The following is a 22677-nucleotide window of genomic DNA, read 5'->3' as shown; positions in this document are numbered from 1 at the left end:
ATCCAGAACCTAGCCCTTATCCTGTAATTTAAAATACTATGGGTTGTCCATGTAACTGCCCCTTTTTATCTGAAGTCCTGGTAGTGTGGATTTTGCCAGCAGCTCCAAGGTGGGGGTCTCATTTTATAACTCATATATGGATGCTGCTTGTCAGGGCCCTATTAACTAGTTACAAGATGTAGAAGAAAATCCGATGCACTTTGGGTCAGGGACATTGTTTGAGCTACAGAGCCCGGTCAGCAGCCACTTGGGAAAAAAGGAAAATTACAGGGTTATCATGAATGGTTGTGCACTGATCTCTCACCCTTCTCCTTTCCAGTAATAACAGTAAGAAGAGACCGCTGAGTGTGAAGACATTTGATGAGGTGCCAGTGGAGAAGCAGAAAGTGATGAATGAGGTAAGCGAGGTGAACATTCCCCTTCAAGCAGGTTTGCAGGCCTGCTGTCGTCAGGGCCAGAAAGAGTTTCTGGAGCATGTGTGTGCTTCATTCTGGGAGAGGGGAGAGGAAACCCCAAGGGGGCTTTGGCCCTGGATCCAGGAGAGCAAATGGGATCCTGCACTTTGTTTCATGAAGCAATTCAAATGGAGGCTAAAAGCATGATTATTTCAGCTCTGCTCAGTGCCAGGAACTTCATGTGGCCTCTTCTGGGGTCACAATGATAAGGCATCTAGTTGTCTCTCTTCTCCTTCCGTATAAAATAACTCAGGAGCTTCTTTTGTAGTTCAGCTCCTTGTGAACTTCAGTATCATCTCTTGCCATGCTTCCTGCCTTAAAGCCAGAGCCACTGGCACCGTGGGGCAGCCCCTGGCTGCTCAAAAACGCCACAGCAAGAAGCCCTCAGGAGACCATCTGACTGAGGGAGAGGGTGAACACCCACAGGCTGTGGAGCAAGTAAAGGTCAGGGAGGATGCACACATTTTTGTCTCTCCCTATGGCCCATATGCTCTCCCAGGCGGGGAGTGCTCTCACGCTCGCTCGCTCGCTTTCCCTAGCCTGCATGGTCCCCTGTGCAGGGAGTTTCTTCTCCAACTGATGAATATCTCTCTGCTAGGAAGGGTGAGGTGTCCTACTACAGTTTAGCCTAGAAAGCAGATCTCTAGTCTATCCTCTTGCCAGTGCAGAACTGTTGCCTGTTATTTCCTATTCCTTTGCCATATTCAGTTTCTAGACCTCCATCCCTATTCCACCATCTTAGGGATCTGTAGGGTAAGAATTCCCGCTAACCGCTGTATGCTCCCTCTTCAGGGATAGAGATCTGTTTCCCTGTATTACACAAGTACTTTCACTGGACAGACAGCTATCACAAATAGGTGACCAACTGCCTGCATCTGCATCTCTCTTCCAAAGATCTCCTCATGAGGGGCATTTCTAAAATCAGTACATATTTGGTGGTAATATTTTTCCTACATACAGGAAAGAGGGTGACATTAAAATAATGGCAGAATTAAAGTGGTATTGCAATGGGTATCTTAGATAAGTATAGCCCTTGTGTCATCCGTTTTACTTCTGAGTGCACAAGGATTAGTGCCAGTATATTAAATGCCAAAGGAATTAATACTGATTAGGTCAGTATTTCAAATAGTTCAAAGTACACAACCACACCTGTCCTGCAATAGTGCTTGTTTGCAGTTTTTTTATTAGTTTTCTTGTAGTCATTTAAAGATACTATGAAAGCAGCAATTCAGATAAATATGTGGTTGAGAACTAAATTATGGGGTCACTTATTGTTAAGACATAAACCTGGAGTGAAATCCTTGCACTGATTTCAGTGGGGCTGGGATTTCACCCCATATAGTTTAAAAAAAAAAAAAACAAGCACGTTTTCTGACTTGTGTTACTATCCCCTGAGAACAATCTGTTTTTCTGTTCACTCTTTATGCCACTTGTTTACTTTTCCACTTCACTCAGATTGCATGCTGAAATAAGACTGATCACAGTTTCGTTCCTATTTCTAGTTAGTTTCCCTTTTTGGTCCTGGTGCACAGCACAGCTGCTGTTGATGCCACTTTGAAGGAGAGTATTTAAGTTGTAAAGGATCCCCACCCTCTCCAAAAAAAACCTGTTTTCATTTAAAAATTTTATAGTTATTTGGAACAGGGACCATGTCTACCTGTCAATTTGTGCTGCACCTAGCGCGATGGCAAACTGGCCCTATTCATGGCCTCTGGACGTAAGCTTAGTGCTGATAATAAAAACTAATAAAAATTAACAATCATAACTTTTGAATCAGAGCCCCCTCCCTTTTATTTTAACACCACTTTATCTGTTAGACCTAAACTTCACAACTCTGCAGGACAGATGAAAGATTTTTTTTGTCCACTTGAGTACAAAGAAGGAGCCCTGCAAGATATGTTTACCGTGGCGTATTCCTTGCAAGGAGTTTGTGTGGTCTAATCTGGTACCACACTTATGTTTTCTTTAGTTCAGTAAGAAGTGTTTCTAATAGGGAGAGCAATTCTAGAAGATATTTAAGATAGTGTTTAACTCAGGAGACCTATAAATGGATGTGCACTTTATAAACCTTCATTCAGATTTCAGCTTCGCAATCTAGAAGATACCCCTACATCATGTTTAATAACAGATTTCAAGTCTGAAATGGCAAAAAAGCTTCTTGTTGTGATATGTGTATGTAGAATTTCTCTTTAAAATACCAGAAAGCCAAAATAAGAGAGAAGAATCATCACTTATGTTTGCTTTCTTTTATTTGACACAGTCTTCCCCCACTATTAATGTCTTTCCGTCTGTATACATTATTTGAGCCCTGTGCATATCACTGCATTTTATGGCCGTTTGAAAAATGATCAATAACATTTTTAACTCCATAAAAACAAGGCAAATTTTCAAAGACTAAACAAAAAGTACCAAGGGGCCCAGATGGCTAAGCGGAACGGTAACATAGGCCCCAATTTAGCAAAGCACACAAACATGGGCTTAACTTCCAAATCAGTGGGCGTTATGGAAGAGCTGAAAGTTGTGTGTGTTTTTAAGTGCTTTTCTGCATAGAGGTGAGTTTTTAAAGTACGTGTGCCAGTGCTTTTGCTGAATGGGGGCCATAATACAGAGCGTTAGCGCTGTAGGTTGTTGATTTGAGTCCAACCCAAACTTGGCAAATGCTCATCTGAAGACTCTTTGGTGCTGTGTGTGGCATGAGTTGGTAGGTCTCACTCCAGCTCCTGGTACACTACTGTGTACCTAAAAAAAATAGTAATAATAATCACCACTACAAATGGCTTCCTTGTCAGCAGTCAGTGCCTGAGAGGCCAGTAACTGAACTGGCCTTGGAACCTCAACCCCACCTAGTGGTAGGGTGACCAGATGTCCCAATTTTATAGGGACAGTCCCGATATTTGGGTCTTTGTCTTATATAGGTGCCTATCACCCCCCACTCCCTGTCCTGATTTTTCACACTTGCTGTCTGGTCACCCTACCTAGTGGCAGCCTCTCCAGGGATGAGGAAACCTTGCACTGCTCCTGCCTGGGCTTTACCTGCTCTGTGGACAAATGAGGGAATTCAGCCTGTAGGACTGAGAGTCTGGCCCCTATCACAACACAAAAAATGCTTCAGAAGAGTAAGTGAGAGAAGGCTAGACTCCAGCTGGAACTTGGTGTTTGAACTGGCCCCTTTGCTCTTCCTTCTCCAGTGGCTTTAATTGCTGCCCAGTACAAATTCTCCATCACGCTTTTTCCCCCTTGCTGTCAATCCGAGAGAGCTGCAGCGCTGTCTTTTCAGTTACTATGTTACTGATGTCCTGTTCCTTTTGCTGTACAGGAAAGCGAGTCGGATAGCGGGATGGTGCTGACATCTGATGAGATGAAAAGCCTGAAGAGGCTGGAAATCCGCTCCTGGCCTTATGGGATTATGGCTCTAGCGTGAGTACTTTGGGAACATTTTTCTTTGGAGTCGGTGTCCTGCCCAGAAAAGATTGTAAAAAAAAATTTTAAAAAAGTTTCTGATTCCAAATGGAACACGGTTAGTCTGCAGCACCAGCAGTTCTGGGCTTCATGATTACAACAGAAAGAGGATGGTTAATACATTTCAAAATGAAGAGGCACAGTTCAGTTTTGGTCACAGCATAGAGAAAAGAGGTACCAGTTTGCCTATAAAACACAATCCCAGACTTCTGAAAGGAAGGCTGTTCCTCTAGATGGGTTTCATACATGTGTTTCTCTGCACACAGTGTGAACATTAATTAGTCTGATATAGCATTAAAACCAATTTAGTCAACCTCAGCGCAGGATGCACCACCAATCAAATTAACTCTTTTTCCAAAGGAGAAGCTGCCTCGTGCTTTTGAATCATCATATTCAAAGAGGGGTCAGACTTTCAAATAAAGTTGGCTTGTTTCAGGGTCTAACCCCTAAGACCCACAAATATGGTGCAAGTGGCAAACAGAGAGAATAATATTTCTGCTACAGAGTTCTTCAAAAGAATCTATGGGAAGGATCTCATTCTCTGTTCAGTTAGTTAGGAATTTACAATACATTTCAGCCAAACTGCTTGGAGTTTTCTGTAAGACCTATCACCATAGTATCTAAGACATTTAGAACTCTACTGACTTGGCTTCTCCCTGTTAAATTCAACATGGCTTTTCCACAATGGTATTGTCTACACTTCCCCACAGAACACAGCTGACCTTCTTTGTGAGGTGTGGTATATTGGGAGAAGTTTGCACTGCTTCTGTATAGCACTAGCAGGCTCATTTCGGAGTGTGCACAGTCGGAGCGCAACAGTCAGGACTTGAGAGAGGCTACTGACTTGCTCCTGACAGACAAAGAGGAAGGATGATGGAAGCTTGCCTTGGCTTTTCACACTTGCGCTCCATGAATTCCCCGTTATCGTTTGGGGGAGTAGACTCAGTCTGTGATATGTGATAAAAGTTACAGAGCAGGCTCATGTTAGCCTTGCTGAACTGATGTAAGCTTTCAAATTCCACTTGTCCTGCAGGAAAGGAATTCAGTGTGTTGAGCAGAATTCATTCTGCAGGATAGCAGGCATCCTCACAAAGTTCTTTGTCTACATGCACACTGGGGGTGGGTGCACTGATTCAAATAAAACACCCTCCCTCCCCTGATGATATTTGCCCATTTTTTAGAATCGTGTCTGAATGAACCTTTTTTGTTTCTGAGATTCAGAAGTGTTCAGATGAGTAGCTGGTGAATTTTTCTTTCCTGTCCCTTCAGGTTTTCAGCAGGCATCAGAAGCACCAAATTCCCACATGCCAGGCTGCTCTCTAATGGCATTGCCATTCCGAAGCAGACACACTAGATACCCCAGGAGCGAGTTTGTTCTTGTGAGATTTCCAGCCCAGCTCTGTAGAGGTTCAAGCCTCAAATAAAACTTCTGAACACGGGACCAGATCCTGAGTTAGTGTCAATTGGTTTAATTCCATTGACTTCATGCTCCAATTAAATATCCCCAGCTGGAAATCTGGCTCCTAAATCCATATCTTTTGGGGTATTTTATTCATAACAGTACACCAGGTACTTCCTGTGTCAGCCAGTCCACACATGGGCATTTGAATAGAAATCTAATCTAGAGCCAAGGCCTGCAGCAAGCAGCATCCATCCCCACCTCATTCTCAGGACTTCAGCAATCTCATGGCGGACAGAGGAGTGTTTGTCCTTGGCCTGTTTTTCCATTCAGTTCACCCCAGCTGAGAAGACCCTTTTGCCAGACTCTTTTTTGAAACCATCTTGCAGAATCTCTGTGGCCCAAGTGATACATTCATTTAGATATTAATTATGGAAGGTCTTGGTGTCCTTTCATTTCAGGACATGGCATCCCTTGATCTCACACGCCCGTAACTTGAAAAACATCCCTGAGAAGCACTTGTAATATTCTCCAAATGGCTTGGAGAGGTCAGAGAAGAGTGTTAGTTTAGCAGGGGAGATAATGTCACCCTTGTTAATTGTGTATCTCTCTCTATCAAAAACATTTACCCTGGACCCATTTGAAACAGTCATCCTCTTCTTACCCAAAAGCTTTCAAAGGCTTAGCATGTTTTCTAAACCAGGGTGGCTGCGTTTATTATTTTTTGCCGAAATCTCACTGTTTATTTGTCTTGCATTCGCTTGCTCCGTCAAGTTGAAAAGTTGGCAGCACTCCTTGCTGGTGTCAAGAGTTTACTGAGGCTGAATCTGATACCTTGGGCCTGGGAATCCTGTTAGACAAGTAATAACTATTTCTGAAGTCAGAAGCATTTTACGTTGGCTTTATGAGAGCAAAAGAGGGACTGCATCTAAATCAGCATTCGAGGAAGTGTGGGACATCACGATGAGGACAGTGTGTCAGGTTTCATCTTGTAACATTAACGTGCCAGCACCAAGCACTGCTTTAAAATCCTCCTGGAGACTCTTTAATCAAGTTATTATTAAGATGTATAGCAGGCTTGGCTTTTGCTTGGGTGTGGGGTTTGTTTGGGGTTTTTTTTTTGTCTGATCTAATTATGCTCGGTTGCTCTGAAACAATTATTCAGGCTAATCTTGGCTGAGCACCCTGACACCAGCCGACTGGGTCTCAGCTGATGTGCTGCAGGCACTGAGAGGCAGCTTCCAGCTCACGTCGCTGAGGGCTGTGCCTTTGCCCGAGCCGGATTGGGTCTAAGGCAATCTCAGTGCACAGGATTCAAACCAAACAATCACGCTTGGCAGCATCTAGCGTTCCTGTTCAGATATGATGTGTCTGGGGAAAGACTGTAGGAAAAGGTGACCCTTAGGCCACATCTACACTCCAGGCTAGGGATGTGATTCCCAGCTCACGTAAACATAGTCACGTTAGCTCAATGAGAACTAGCTTGAGTATGAATAGTCCTGTAGCCTTGGTAGCACAGGCGGCAGCAGCACAGCTTAGCTGGGCTGAGGACAAACCCTCCCAAACCCTGTGGGTACATAGTCGGCATGGCTAAGACACCACTGCTGTCGCCCATGCTACCATGGCTACACTACTATATATACTCAGGATAGCTCTCATTGACCTGGGAATCACACCCGTAGCTTGTAGTGTAGACGTAGTCTTAGAGACACAGCAGCACAACTAAGGCTTTCATATACAGCCCTGGGATCTTCCATGCTCTGCAGTCACTACTCACCCAGAGAAAGTGGCTCAGAAGGGTCAGTCAGAATTCCTATTGCTATATCCTGTTTTCAAGTGAATAGAGGTTGGAGATAAGGTTGCTCCAGGCTGATGTATATGATTACAGCTGAAGACTTTTCTTTTTGTTACTAGTACATATGTTCTTGGGGGTAGTGACTATACCTATCTCTATGTTTGTACAGCACCTAGCACAAGGACCCAGACTGGGTCTGTCCAAAATTTGCAGCACTCAGAATCAGTGAAAATTTTGGCTTAAGTAATTTGTCCAAGGTCACACAGTGATGCAGTGGCAAGAGTCCCTAGAACTAAGGTATTCTTGGTTCCTGTGCTCATTATGGTACACTGCACTGCCTCTCAGCCCTCTATTCCTTGTGTTCAGTGGGAATTGACCATCCTGGGTGTGGGGGAACCTGTGCCAGAGCCTTTCATTTGGGTTGGCTGTATATTTGAGATGATTGGGCCAAATTCATCACTGGCATAATCAGGCACAACTCCACTGACGCCAAAACAGCTGCAATCACTTATTCCAGTGGTGAATTGGTCCTTTTGTGGCTCCCTTTTAGCTTTGTTTTGCATTTGGTTATTGTCCAGCCTATTTATAGGTACCTTATGAATGTTTAAAAAGAATGAATGTTTAACCATAACGCTTCAAGTTCCTCTGCCCCTTGACCAGTGAGATATTGATCCTGCCAGAAGGAAAGCAGTATTGGATTTCTAGTGCACAGTACTCACTGCAGATTCATCGAAGCAAATTCTGAATCAGACTCACAACTATTAGAGAAAAAACAACCTTAGTGATTAAAGCCTCTGGTATTTTTTCAATGAAATAATACCTACTAACTCTGGAAAAGTGTCTCCATACGTCCCTATAAAAGCTATCAGGCGGCTCCACAGTTGACTTCACATTATTATTACAAGAGATAAGCATCAGGCATAAATTGGTAGACTTGCCGCTGCATAGCTCAGTTGCCCGTCTTTCCTTGAACAAGGCCTCTGATCACATCCAGGATTTTTAAGGGCCAGAGAGGCCTCCCTGGTTAAGACTAGGTGCTTGGGTAGAGCAATGTGAGCAGCTCCACAGCACTGGGAAGGAGTGTTCTACCTCAAGCCTGGGGAGTCCTCACTTATTTAGAGCTCTGTTGTCTCCTGCCCCTAAGAAATACTCTTACAGTCCTCACTCATGCATTCCTAACTGAGCTTTAGGCCATTAGAAACCGACTCCCTCTTACAGAAAAATAAACAGCCCCAGTAATGAGCTTCCAGTTCTTGGGGTGTTTTAATAGTTATTTACCTTCAAGCCAGAATCAATGGTTCACAGAAGAGTGAGATGGAAGAGACCTATTAAGTCATCTAGTCCACTTCCCTATAGCTAATGCAAGACTGTCCCCTATGGTATATTCTGCACAGCCTCCCCCGCCTTCCTGCCCAACCTAATACATTCACTGTTAGGAAACATTTCCTAATATTAAATTTTCCTTTGCTTCGTTTCATCCCACTACTTTCAAGGCCCGTCTTCACCATGACAGGAAGCCCAGGTAGAATATAGTAAAAATCTGTAGTGTGGAGGGACCTAAGCATATTTTAACCATGTCACATTACCAAGCTAAACTGGACTAGTATTAACCCCGTTAAGCTCCCATCCTCGCTACAAATTTTAACTGTATTGTAATTGGGATGGGACACAAGTGTTTTGTAGTATGGTCCTCTGACAAGTTTCTACTAATAGAGTAGACAGGCCTGTAATTATACATACTTGATCCAAACCTATCAACTCCCTCTGTTGGTATTTACAATTTACAAAGAGGGCTTAGGCTCCAGGGTATGGGCACTGTAGAAAGAAAGCCTGAAGGCAAAGACTTGTAGGTGATTAGCATGTCCCCCTGAGTCACTGGTTAGCCAAGCTATATATTTGCTTTCTTCTAATCTTCCTTCATAAGTTAGTTCCCCCAGTGCCTTAATCATTTTTGTTGCTCTACACTTAAACCTCTCCGGTTTGTAGCCATCTTCCTGGTGCAGAGGAGCCCAGAACTGAGTGTGTAATATGAGGTAGGCACAGTCTCACATGGGTGTGAAGCAGGAGTTTCCCCAACTAGCACTGAATACAAACTTGCACCTGACAAAAGTGGCATTTTTCATGTGTTTTGAGTGTGGAAATTGCAATGTTCAGATTTCTTCCCCCCCAAATGTTACAAATTCCTGTAGGCACAAATTCAAGGATTTTTGCATTGGTCCCTGTATAAGATGTTACTGTCTTGGGCCAATTTCAAAATGTATTTTAGGTGAAACTCACCCTCCCCACACATATAATCCCCTGGATTTGATTGAGACATTCAGCATTATGAAGGGCACAGTGAAAACTAACCAGTCCCTTCTTTCTACTCTCTCCTTTCATATGAGGAGAGGTAATTTAAAAGTAAAGGTTAGTGAAGGCAGAATCAATAAAGGAAAATACTTCTTTAGGCAGCAGAAGGTCAACCTGTGGAATTCACTGAGGTAAATACTGAGGCTGGATTTTAACAGGATTAGGTCATTGTATGAGCCATTATTAACATTTGTACCTACGTAATACTATGGGTAATTGAATCTCATCTTGCGTTGGGCCTTAAACTATTCACTTGTGTGGCTCAGGAAGGATTTTTCCCTCCTATGCAACATTGCACAATTGACTAGGAGCGTAATTATAAGAGGGCTTTTGCTTTCCTCTGAAGCGTTGGGTACTGGCCACTGCTGGCGGCAGGATGCCAGACTAGATGGACCAACTGTCTGATCCTATGTGGCAGTTTCTATGTAGCAAATGAGATTTCAAGGACAGTCAGAACAAGGAAGCTGCAGCCTACCACTACGATATATATTCCAAGCATATGTACATTTCCCTGCTGCAGAGCAAGAAAAGACTATATTTACTGACATTTCATTCTAGAGCATTAAAAGGTAAAATGTAAAGACCCCTGGATTGTTTTAATTTAGGACATACATTTTGCATGAAAGGAACATTTTTGAAAGTTAATTGCATTTCAATTTGCCATAGACGGTTAATCACAGAAGTCACTTCGGATCAAACTCATCATCTCTCTGGCTTGGGAGCAAATATTAAATGTCACTGTTTAAGTCTCTCTTCAAACATCAGTGTGATTTAGGTGACAGACAGAGCCATTCCCCTGCCCTAGAGGGGACAGAAACACAAGGAGAACACTTGGTGGAAGCCAACAAGGGTCTGAAAGTTTCTCGTTGTGTGGCCAAACTAAACCCTGATAAAATTTCTTTTATCTGGCACTCCAAGGCACACAGGCCCGGGGCCAAGTTAAACAGATACTTTCGTGCTTCTCCTTGTCTCCATTGACGACTTTAATACCTGGCAAATTAAAAGCCAGAATGTCTGTGGAGTCAGCTGACAAGAGTCAACAGGGCTAGGTAATAAAAGAAAAGTACATAAATAAACAGTAGAGCAGAGAGACAGTTTTGCCGCTTATTCCAGAGGGAGACTCTATCTAACGAGAGGGGATGGAAAAGCTGCCAAATGTATGGCATTTTGAAGAAATTCCCACTGGTGTTTTCCTCTGGACAATGAGAAAGAAGAGAATTTAGATTTTGATAATAACATTGCTGGTACCCTCAGGGTTATAGCTTATTTCAGCCATGAGAGGCAACCTAGTGAGTAGTGATCTGCGTTGCCATGCAAGGAATTTGGGTTCAACTCCTACTCCAGATTTAAGAGGCCAGCACCACGGAGTTTGCCTGCACAGTTTACTTCTCTGTACCCTGGAAGTCTCAGAACTGGAGTTTATTGAAGAGATGCAAGAAGCATCCTAGGGGTTATATTTCTGCATCAACAGGCAGGAATCATGTTTTCATTTTCCTGTCTTGGGTTTGAGCAGGAGGTACTGACATTTTGGGGAGGACAAGCACATTGGACCAAAATAGGCCCTGCTGTAAAATGGCGCATCTCCCACTGAAGTCGTAGGCAGTTGCACCAGTTCATATGATGGCTGAATTTGGCTCAACATCTCAAGTGCTACTGACTTGGAATGACTTCATAGATTGGCATATGCAAAGTACATCCAACACACACACAAAACTCCCCAAACAATGGAGAATTACAAGACTGAATGACTCAAAAGTGACCATTATAAACTGGCTGGTGCACATACACATAAAACGATACATTACCTGAGCCAATACAATACACCAGACATGCCTGCCTCCACCTCTCCAGAACAATTAACATTTACAATGAAAACACCAATACTAATTCTACTAGCCAGGCTGGTGACATCTGCAGCTCGCAGTGAACTTCAATTCCAGGCTCAGGATTCCAAGGCCAAAGACCAGATAGTCTAAGGTTATCGTACCAGAACTTATTGAGCAACATTAGCTCTCTTTCTGGAAAAAAAAGACATTTTCTGTCCTGAAACCAGTGAGGGAAGGCAACAAACGCACAGGAAGAATGAGGACAACAGGAAATAAAAAATAGGAATATTATGAGTCTGCTGTCCCCAGTAGCAACCTCCTTGTTAAGTCTGGGCTGTGTCTAGCTATTTTAGATATTTAAATAGTCGTACATTACCATAGTACAAGAACAGACCTTACAAGTTTTAATGAATTCAGCCTGTGAAGCATGGAAGTACAATTATCTCAATTTTTACTAGATGGGGAACTGAACTCAATGTTACACAGAAAATGTTGGGCACAACAGGGACTTAAACCCAGGTTTCCCATGTCCTCCACTAGTGACCTAATCATTGGACCAACTGAATCTCCTGCTGATCTGGTTTTCAACGAAGTGTTCTAGAGCATAAACACTTAAGTGGGAAAACAGTGGTGAAATCTGCTCAACTGCGGAAAAGGTTGAATGTGAGCCAACAAGGTGATGCAGTTGCGAAAAAGGCTAATGTCATACTGGGGTGTACTGGCAGGAAAACCATATGTGAGACAGGCAGTAACTGTTCCACTCTACCTGGCACTGGTGAGGCCTCAGCAGGAGCACTCTGTCCTGTTCTGGGTGCCACGCTTTAAGAAAGCTGTGGACAAATTGGAACAAGTCCAGAGGAGAGAAACAAAAATTATAAAAGGCTCAGGAAACCTGACCTGTGAGGAAGGTTTAAAAAGTCAGCATGTTGAGTCTTAAGAAAAGAAGACAGACGAGGACCTGAGAACAGTCTCCAAATATGTTAAGGGTTGTTATAAAGAGGATGGTCATCAATTATTCTCCATGTTCACTGAAGGTAGATCAGGAAGTAATGGATTTAATTTGCAGCAAGGGAGATTTAGATTAGATATTAGGAAAAACTTTCTAACTAGAATAGTTAAGTTCTGGAATAGGCTTGCAAGGGAGGTTGTAGAAGCCCCATCATTGGAGGTTTTTAAGAACAGGTTGGACAAACACCTGTCAGGGACGTTCTAAGTTGACTTAATCCTGCCTCAACCTCTTCACGTCCCTTTCAGCCCTACATTTCTATGATTCTATAAAGCAGGGTCACACCTCCACCCTCAATCAGCCATACCCTGTTTAGCAAATGGGAAGGAGTGCTGGGTCTGTGGTAGGCTGACCCATGATGCTGCAGTCAATATTTTCCTCTACCACGATGCCTACAAAAACATGCACCAGTGATTAAACAGCTGGTGTGCAGTGAGCAGAGCTTTTCATACTGACCAGTTTTATCTCATTGTTTCCTTGCAGTCCCTCTGTTTGTTGTGTGTATCTGTTTCCCTGTCTCTTATGCTTGGATTGTAAGATCCTTGGGCCAGGGACTTTCTTCTTGTTCTGTGTTTGTACCGTATCTAGCACTTACATGGCCCGGGAATATGACTAGGCTCACTATGCATTACTGCAATATAGATAAAATAATAATAAATAGTCAAATCTCCTCTCTGAAGACTGTTTCTGTTTCAAGGCCATTAGAAAGTAACTACTGTAACTCCTCACTTAAAGTCGTCCCAGTTAACGTTGTTTCATTGTTACGTTGCTGATCAATTAGGGAACATGCTCGTTTAAAGTTGCACAGTGCTCCCTTATAACGTTGGTTGGCAGCCGCCTGCTTTGTCCACCGCTTGCAGAAAGAGCAGCCCATTGGAGCTAGCTGGTGGGGGCTTGGAACCAGGGTGGGCTGGTGGCCCCCCCATCAGCTCCCCGCTCCCCTAAGTTCCCTGTGCAGCAGCGACCCAGCAGGCTATCAATTGCCAGCAGTTCAGCTGTCCCTCCCCCCACTGCCATGTGCTGCTCCTGCCCTCTGCCTTGGAGCTGCTCCCAGGAGCCTCCTGCTTGCTGTGCAGGGCAGGGAGGGGAAGAGAGGTGCTAATGTCAGAATGTCCCCTGCCCCCCCTGTCATAGGTCTCACCCCCACTTAGAGCTGTTGGGTTCCAATATGAGGACCTGCACGGACTCCCCTAAACTAAAATCCTAGTTTAGATCTGGTAAAAGCTGCCACCACCCAATAATGTACGTGTATTGGGACACAGTCCTTCCCCAAAATCCTTGGGGATCCCAAGAGCCCCAAATCCATGGAGTTCTTACACCTAGGAGAAATAAACCATTCCCCCCCCCTGCTTCCTCCCCCCTCCCTTTTCCTAGGAGAGATACCGGGATTCAACTACAGAGGGATGCCTTCCTCCTCCCTCCTTCCCTTTCCCTGAGAATTCACCCAAGGAAAGATCAACCAAGTCCTTAACAGAAAAGATTTATTAAAGAATAAAAAGAAAGTAAACTGTCTCTGTAATACCAAGATGGAACAATACACAGGGTCTAAACTTATCAATTTCTGGAGAGAATCCCCCCTCCTTTCTTTCTCAGTAAAAGCAATAACAGTACAGAATTAAAGAAATTCTATAGCAAACACACAATTGCAAATGTAGAAATCAAATTATAAGACTAATCCGCCTTTCTAATTAATACTCACTATTGGATAGTAGGAAATACTCCAGGAGAACCTGGAGACATGTCTGGTCTCTCTTAGATCCAAAGAGAGAACACAGAGCAAACAAGGAACACAGACAAAGGCTTCCCTCCACAGAGATTTGAAATTATCCTGTCCCTTGATTGGTCCTCTGGTCAGGTGTTTCTCAGGTTACTGAGCTTGTTAACCCTTTCCAGGTAAAAGAGACCTTAACCCTGATCTGTTTATTTATGACACCCCCTGCTTACCCCATCTCCATAGAGTGGCGGGGGGGGAGACACACGACAGGGCTCAGGATGGAGGGCACTTGCTGCCAGCAGCTGCTGTCTCAACTTGCTGATCTACTTAAAAAGGCAATGTACTTAGAGTGCGGTCAGCATACTTAAAAGGGCAATGCGCCTCTCTCTCACACACACAGGATGTGTGTCTCTGTCTCTATCTGCCATGCTGTCTCCCCTCCCTCCATTTGTGCTGCCTTGTAGAGTGTGAGGCTACATTAACAACAATGTGTTAACCCTTGAGGGCCCAGCCGAGTGCTAGTTCATCATTTAGCAGTAAGGCATCCCCTGGGAAATATCCCACCTTCTTCCACCATCTAACTTCACCACCTCAACCAAGCTTCACAATCATCATAGCTGTGAACAGTATTAAATTGTTTGTTTAAAACATACACTGTGTTATATATATATATATATATATATAGTCTTTTGTCTGGTGAAAAAAAATTTCCCTGGAACCTAACACCCCCCCCCCTCGTTTATGTTAATCCTTATGGGGAAATTAGATTCGCTTAAAATCATTTTGCTTAAAGTCACATTTTTCAGGAACATAACTACAACATTAAGTGAGGAGTTACTGTATTTACCTGTACACATGATATATATTCTCCTACTGTCTGAGCACTATATAACTGGTTGATTTTATACTCTCCCTAGCATGTTCAGGAGTCATTTTGAAGTGACACACAAGCAATGCCGTGATCAGAATCAGTTTGTGATTATGGATTATTGCAAAGAGATTCAGATCAGTTAGTTATAGAGTCCTAACAACAGTGGACAAGTTCAGAGAACCACCTCCAGATCTGGAGCCTAGTCACCACCATTTCTGAATTATCCAAATCTCCTCCACAGAGATGCTTTGAATTCCTTGGGCAGAAGATGTTATAGATGAGCAAAATATTATTTATGAGGTTGCATATAATTACCTTTTTTGGGTTCAAGTGAGCCTCTCTTCAAAGCCACCATGTGATGGCATCTGATGAAGACTGGTCCACACTCCCTTTGGAGTTCTCCTAGTTCTACCAATAGGGGTTGCTATTTAGCAACTTAAATTGTTTCTTTTCCCACATCATCACCTAGAGCAATGGTTCTCAACCTGTGGCCCCAGGGCTGCTTGCAGCCCAGTCAGCACAGAACTGTGGCCCATGTGACATCCTCAGGGCCATACAGGTAGTATTGGATACAGACCACATAACACATTGTGGGGCCACATATGTGTCCCACAATGGTAAATAGGTTGAGAACCACTGCTCTAGAGTAAAAGAAGGCAGCTGGGAATCAAACCGAGGTCTCTTGAATAGCACCAGTTGCAGGACACTAGTTTGGGCATCATGCAACTTAGTTGAAAGACTGTTCTGTAGTTTTAAAAGGTTACAAGGTATGTGTGTGAGAGATTTGCTCTACAGTGAACATAAAGTGCACTCTTGCTCTCCACATTGTTATAAATCGAAGTGTGTCATAGATTATTCATTAATCCCAGTTTTTACTGTACTTAAAGAAAAACCATAGATCAGGATTCTGCTTTCAAAATGTCACATTCCCTGAACAATGACAGGAGCATTTATAACCAAGATACATACAGTACATTGGACGGTGGTTCGTGGTGAGTGAAAGAGACAGGGTATAGGGACTCCTAGGTATTATTCCCAGCCCTGCTATTGAATCTCTGAGCGACCTTGAGCACGTCACAAACTCAGTCCCTCCATCTGTAAAAAGGGGATAATAGTTACCTGTCTGACGGGGTGCTGTGAGGGTCAGTTCAGTAATGCATTTTGAGATCCTGAAAAGACAGATACTAGGCCAATGACAGATAAGAGCAAAGCTTTATAAGGAAAGGGTCTGAATATTGGATTGTGTGTCTTTGTTTTAAACAGGCAGCGAGCTGTCAGCAAGAGCAAAGAATCCATGTTATCAGAGCATGAGATTGTGAAATACCAGCCAGCAATACAGATTGATGAGGACACCATGGACTTCACCCTGGAAGACTCAGTCCTCCTGCCCATGGATCCAAACCTGGAATGCCACAGCCCACCTCCCGACTACAACTCCGTCATCCACTATTCTGCCCCTCCAGTGTAATCAGCCCAGTTCAATCTCTGCACCTCTTTCAGCAATGCTGGATTCTCACATACCTCCACCATTTGTACAGGCTGTTTAAAAGGACTAGGATAAAAAGAGGAGAAGGAAACTGACAGTGTCCCTGCTGTGAATGGAAACCCTTAAAAAGCAGCTACCTTAAAAGGTATATTTCAGCTTATCTAGTTAACATACCAGAATCAAAAATAGGAGCTGCAGCCCAAAATTGTTCCCCACTCCCCACATTGGATTGCTCAGTAGCAATTGCAGATGTGCAAGGTATTTCAATCCCTTTTTGCTGATTCCATACAAGAGTCACGGAGATGGGTGCCACAGTATTGATTCTGCTGTCCATACGTAGACCCTGCAAGGATTATATGCTCAGATGCTGTCTGGGGATCAGTTAAGAATTGCAGCCCCAAACACTGATATGTGGATTTTGAAAGCGTACATTATTTTAAAAACATGGGGAATCTCATTGTCCCTCCCAAAATGTATTTGAAATATCCAAATTGTTTTGCTTAGGGTTGGTATTCTAATGGTGTTTGTACATCTTCTGGGATCCGTCCTTAAAACCATACAACATACACAGAGCATGGGTACTTCGAGTACCTGTAGAAAGCCTGGATTTGGTTGCATTCTGGGCACACTACACAGCTCATCTATTTCCCCAGGTTTTTCCTTTGTGGGAACAACAATTTATATTAGTGCATTATTTTATAATGATTGTTCAGCACCCTAGGTCTTTGGATAAGGACTTTATAAATTTAGACAAATATATTTTCCCTTGTGTGTGCACTCAATGCAGGCCATATGCCACTGGGACACTAACAGTTTAACACAATTATTCTGTTTAACTTCTGGACACATCTTTATAGAAAGCACTTCCCCTAGATTCCACTGCTGATGCCAAACACAGTTTGATTTTTGGAATACCAACCTATACCACACTAGGAGCAATCTGACATTTAGGTTTGTACTTCTGGAGTCCGTGCAGCCTGACCACCTTGCTACTGTGGTGTGTAATGCCCCAAGCGAGTAAATCAAAGCTTTTTGCAGTCAGGCCTGGCTGGATCACGGATCTACACAGCTGAGAAATTCAAAGTGACCTGCCCCTCACCCCCCACATGCTATGTACAGCAGGGGAATTGTAGGTTTGCCAGCATGCACACCCATCTCCTCCTTGCAGCAACCTCACAAGTAAGCAAGTAATCCTTGTAATTTAATGCACTGTGAAGTAATCTCAGCTGACATTAAAAATTTAGGCAGGAGTAAAGCATCTAGGGTCTCAAGTCTAAAGCAAGGCTGAGAAAGATGCTCATTGACAGTCAAGCCTGTAACCGCCTAAATTATAACCTGGGAAAAGGAGCTTTACATTAATTTTCTCCCTGGTGATTTTTCCAAGGCCTAGGAAACCCCTCCATTCCCTTCCTAGGTCTGGCATTAGCAATGGCCTCTTTCCTTCAGAGGAGAGATCTTTTTAAACGATCACAAACCGAAAGAAGAAAAGGCACCTGGCAAACAATGTGATCGTCTTTCCCTAACTCCTCCAGCATAGTGAAACAGACCAAACGCTCTCAGAACATTGGAATCATTTTCAAATTACTAGGTAGACCTGATAACATTGAAATAAGCATGAAAGAAGACTCAGGTATTATCACAGGGGAAAACAAAAAAACAAAAAAAAATCCCAAGCCCAGCACCCTCTTAACTGTGAACGGTAAAACATTTGAAATGGGGGATCCTCAGATTGTAATCCTGGTTCTCTTTAGTTCCTGAATTAGTCTGGAGAAAGCATGCAGGCTCCCATTTAAAAAAGGGGATCTGCAGTAATTCACAAGGATGAGTCCCCCTTGTTCCTAGCTGACCTGCTGGGAAATCGTGGTCTGTAATTGCTTTATTGTCATTTTTGCACTTCTTTGTATTGTAATAACTATGTGTTAACGAGAGCTGGTCAAATAATGAGAGAAGCCTATTGGGGAATAATTTATCTAAAGAGTGACAAAAAGCTCTTTTGATCATTTGTTCAGTGACTATTAAATTGACCATCTATAGAGCTGGTCAAATAATTAAGCACTTGGTTTGCAGATAATTTATTCACAAGACAAATGGAAAAAATGTCTCCAATATATAACTCTGCTGGGTCTAGCATTAACAGTGTCAATGTGAGACAGTTTTTGCTGTTGTACCTTGCTCTTAAGCTTGTGAAAATTACAGTGTGTAAAAAAACTTTTGCTTGCAAATCCTAAATATAAGGAGGCCTAGGGAAAAAATAACAGTTGCAAGTATATAAATGTGCTCTCCATTTTTTAAATAAAATTGGAAACACTGCTGTGCTAATTAGCTGCTTCCAAGAAAACTCAGCATCTTTTCCCTTCCCCTTTCTTCAGAACACAATTTGCAGAGGCTTTTATGAAACCAAAGGGATGCAGGGCTTGTGTTCTAAGTGGAACCAAGGGAGTGCCTTTATTTAAGGGGGCACTGCATCTAGAGTCTTATTATGGCTTTTGGCCAACATCCATCACAGTTGTTTTTATGTCACATGAGAACACAGAAATGCAGGCCTGGGCACTCTCCTTGAGATCTGCAAAATTATACGCATCTTAAACACTGGGTCCATGGATGGGCCTCTAAAAATTGAGGACGTCTCTGTGATTCAAGGATCAGGAGACATCTAGGGCTAGTCATGCCAGATGCCAGTTCATCAGGACAACAACCCCTTAATCCCTATCTGAGGGTGGGAGGGTTTGGTTCCTTTATGTCAGCCTCAAAGCACTTAAGAAGTGTCCTGAACAAAACTGCAAATGACCAAGGTTTGGACATATGTGTTTCCAACTTTTATTTGAGGGGAAGTTTCTTCTCTTCTTCATGGTAAATGCAACCAGCTGAACTATTACCTGACAAGTATTATTCATGTATGTGTCTTGTATTTTATTTACTAATATTTTGTTTGTACTTTCCTCTCCTCCCTTAATTTAATTATTGTTCTTTCCTTACATTGGTGTATATAGTTTACCCAGTAGAGGCAAATATAGCAATTCCTCTATATGATTATGTCTGTAACATTTTAGTCGAGAGAGAGATGGAGACCCCCTGACGTAACAGAGTTAAGTATCTTTACTAAACATTTCACTAATGCTTGCGGGCCAGGCTTGCTTTACAGTTCCCTCCCATTTCGAGTTTATAGTGACTCTCCTTTTGGCTGTTAGCATCTTTGGCTCTCCTTTATTCCCTTTGTTACGTAGCTTCAGTTAGAAAACAGGGAGCGAGAGGAATCCGGTGGGCTTGTAACATTCCTGCAGGCATCAGCAGTGCAGCTCAAGGTAAAAGGGAGGGATTTTCACAGGTTCTAGTCTAACTCAAGGCTGATCTACTGGCAGGAGGAAGAGAGGAGGCCGAATTGCTAAGTGATGTAATGTTTGATTTTTCAGACTTCTCAGGGATTCCTAGTTGACTCCAGAGGGCAGTTGGTCACCTGCCTTTCTAATCTGATTCAGTTTAATGACAACTGTTATTAATCAGTGTAAACCTGTTGGGCTTTTTATGGTGCTTTCCCCTTCTGTTTTTCCCTAGCAATCCCAAAGTATCAGGGAAAGGGACTCTGACCATTCAGGGGCAAGAATCTCCCCTGATGAACCCTGGGGTCAGATAAGAGGCCGAGGATAAGGTACCTCATTAGGATCCACAACCATCTTATTATTCTGGTGTTTCTTGACATCTATATTCCCTGGTTCCCCCTTTTCCTTACTATCCATGTATCTTAACACTTAATTTCATGGAAAGTTCAGATCATGTCTAGCCTCCCTCCTGGCTTCTCCCAGTAGCTTCTTCTCTGCCTTTTGGCTAAGATTAAGTGTACAACTGGTTTCAGTCTGATATTGCCCAGGTATCCTGTACTTGCTGGGGATTGACTAGATAGCTAAACAGGTCTCTTTTTTTTCACCTTTAACTTTAACCTTTTCCCATCCTAAGACTTCCTACATTGGCTAGAGTTGGGGACTGTGGCTTTTTTATCTCTATCAGAAACTGTCCCGGTAGCATGTCCCTGAACAAAATATGTTTCTTCTCTTCTGGGTATTTAAATACCCAGCTTCTCCAGCAAGCTACAATTTGGTGGATTTATAGCTGAAGTCTATTTGTCTCTCCTGTCTCCTTCAGACACTTTGATCACTCTTTGCCTCTTTCACTTTATCTTAACCAGCTGGAGGGCCCAAACTCAGACACTGGACCCATCTCCCCTCCCCTGGGTGCTAGGGCACCTCCAATCAAAATGAAAATCTCATGGCTCAGGCCTTTCTCTGTAGCAGGCTCAAATGAGGACATTAAATCTAGACCCCTGTTAAACTTGGATCTGTACTGAGGTCCAAATCTAAATATCTCCAAACACCACAGTTTGGATCTCTCTCTGATGTGAACACTGCTCTTTCTTGTGACTCTGTTGGGCAGTCAAAAGGCTCTGGCACTTTATCACTTCTTCTCTGCTTCCTGCGTATTGTGGCGAGTGTTCGCTGGCACTTTACTCTGTAACCAGGTAGTCAAAAGCTTAAGACATAAATCTTCTCAATAACATTTCATCTTCAGCAGTGGCACTGTCTTGTCACACCCCATCTTACCTGGGAAGTGTTATCAGCTTTTAATACAATTACAAGGGTGTGGTCTTGATTAAAGGTTTCTAGCTCCCAAATCCCAACTGGGCAATCTCATGGAATAAAACACCTCTGATGAAACATCATCAGCAAAATGTCCATAACAAGATAGGATGCTACAAAGCACTGGATCTGTAGGAGATTATGCAATTCTGAACTCAAACATAGGGCCTTCTTCTTAAAATTAATTGGAAGGAGAGAACAGGAGAGGCGGTATGAATTTCCCTTGTTTGACCACAGCTCTGGTTTGTTTGTACCAAGTGTTGTTTCCATATTGTGTAGAAGAACAAAAAGTCCCAGTTCCTGGCTGGACTGCAAAAGCTCACTGGCATGCCAACCAAATATGATGCCTTAAAAGATATGGTTACTCACGAAGACTAGCATGGAATGCAGGAACCAAAGAGTATCTTTGCCTGCCTGATAATCCTGTTTCACAAGAGCCAGCCCAGCCTTATTATTCAATTCATTTTTCCCTAGACCTTGAGTTGTCAAAGCTGTTAATGAAAGCTGGGAAAGTCCAATAACTGTGGAGTTAAGGAAAATAAACTAAGCAAGTGCCATGGTATTACTCAAATCACTATGGAATGTCTGGGTGCCCTGTCCCTGTCTGGCTGAAGAATGTATGCACTGAAAACTCCGCTTTCTTACGTAGTCAAAAATTGTATTGTATCTGTTAACCAAAATAAAATAAAATGATTCTATATTTATACAGCCCGGGACTCCTTTGTGTCATCTGTTGTCTCGTGCGAAGTTGTCCTTGAAGCATAATATACATAAATAAAGCAACAGTGTTTTCAGAGGGTTTACAGGGAGTGGAATTTGCATTAATTGCTTCATGGCCTTCAAAGGTTAGGACATAAACCTGCCACATTGTAACAGCTCAAAGATGTCTAACGGCCATATTTGCTTAAAAAGCTCATGATTCTGGGAAAATGCTTGGCCAGATTCTGATCTTAGTCACACTGGTATAAATCCACAGATCTGACATGATCACACCACAGTGTGGTAGAGACACTGGCAGTTGATAACTACAGCTTGTTAGACACGAAGGCTCTGGTCCTACAAACAAATCAATAGGACTATTCAAATGCTTAAACTTAAGTCTTTGTGGGATTGAAGCTATGCCCCTCAATAAGACCCCTAATTCATCAAAGCACTTAAGCACATGTTTAAACCTCACTGACTTCAATGGGACTGAAAGTTAAGCACAGGCTTACGAGTTTTGCTAAACATGGCTGCATGGCTTCTGCTCGTCAAGATTCAAATTGTGACACTGGGCTGTGTGACGAAGAGCTCATGTCAACTGCAGAACATGGTGACATTTGGGTTTTCTTTAGACATGGCTTAGCATTTCCCAAAGATGTTTTTCCTTTCATTTAAACAGCTGCTTTGCAAAAGAGATCTAATTCAAATAAATATTTTCTAACAAACATCAAAAACGCTCAAATTTTGGCTTCCCAGCTGAATTGAAGTTGGACCGCTGAAATGCTGAGCTCTTTCCTGAATCTGGAACCACCTAGCTTACAGACAGGTTCTAAAATGGACAAAAACAAGATGTGAAATATAGACGAATCTTACCAAATGTCAAGGCAAACGACCTCATGTCATTTGAAGCTTTTTCTTTATATATATACATATAAAAATTCAAGAAAAAGCTTCAAATGACATGAGGTCGTTTGCCTTGACATTTGG

General features: G+C 42.8%; 1 protein-coding gene and 1 long non-coding RNA gene across 4 annotated transcripts in view; one reads left to right on the top strand and one right to left on the bottom strand.

Moving 5' to 3' along the window:
- LOC123377257 (vascular endothelial growth factor receptor kdr-like) overlaps positions 1–21696 on the top strand; it is a 179867-nt gene extending 158171 nt beyond the window's left edge. Inside the window, exons 28-30 of the mRNA XM_045029922.1 lie at positions 320–398; positions 3772–3872; positions 16138–21696. Coding sequence (XP_044885857.1) covers positions 320–398; positions 3772–3872; positions 16138–16342 — 385 coding nt within the window. The 3' untranslated portion in view covers positions 16343–21696. The remainder of the gene's footprint in view (positions 1–319; positions 399–3771; positions 3873–16137) is intronic.
- Positions 1–22677, bottom strand: part of LOC123377258 — an 81906-nt gene that overhangs the window by 35273 nt on the left and 23956 nt on the right. Inside the window, exon 3 of one of the 3 annotated variants that reach the window (XR_006582147.1) lies at positions 2456–3911. The exons of the other annotated variants lie outside the window; for them this stretch is intronic. This is a non-coding gene — a long non-coding RNA (uncharacterized LOC123377258). Of the gene's footprint in view, positions 1–2455; positions 3912–22677 lie in introns of those variants that run through there. 3 annotated transcript variants of the gene reach the window in all.

This window comes from Mauremys mutica, chromosome 9 (assembly GCF_020497125.1).
Source record: "Mauremys mutica isolate MM-2020 ecotype Southern chromosome 9, ASM2049712v1, whole genome shotgun sequence".
In the NCBI taxonomy this organism is placed as follows: Eukaryota; Metazoa; Chordata; order Testudines; family Geoemydidae; genus Mauremys; species Mauremys mutica.
This window is presented reverse-complemented; position numbering and strand designations above follow the sequence as displayed.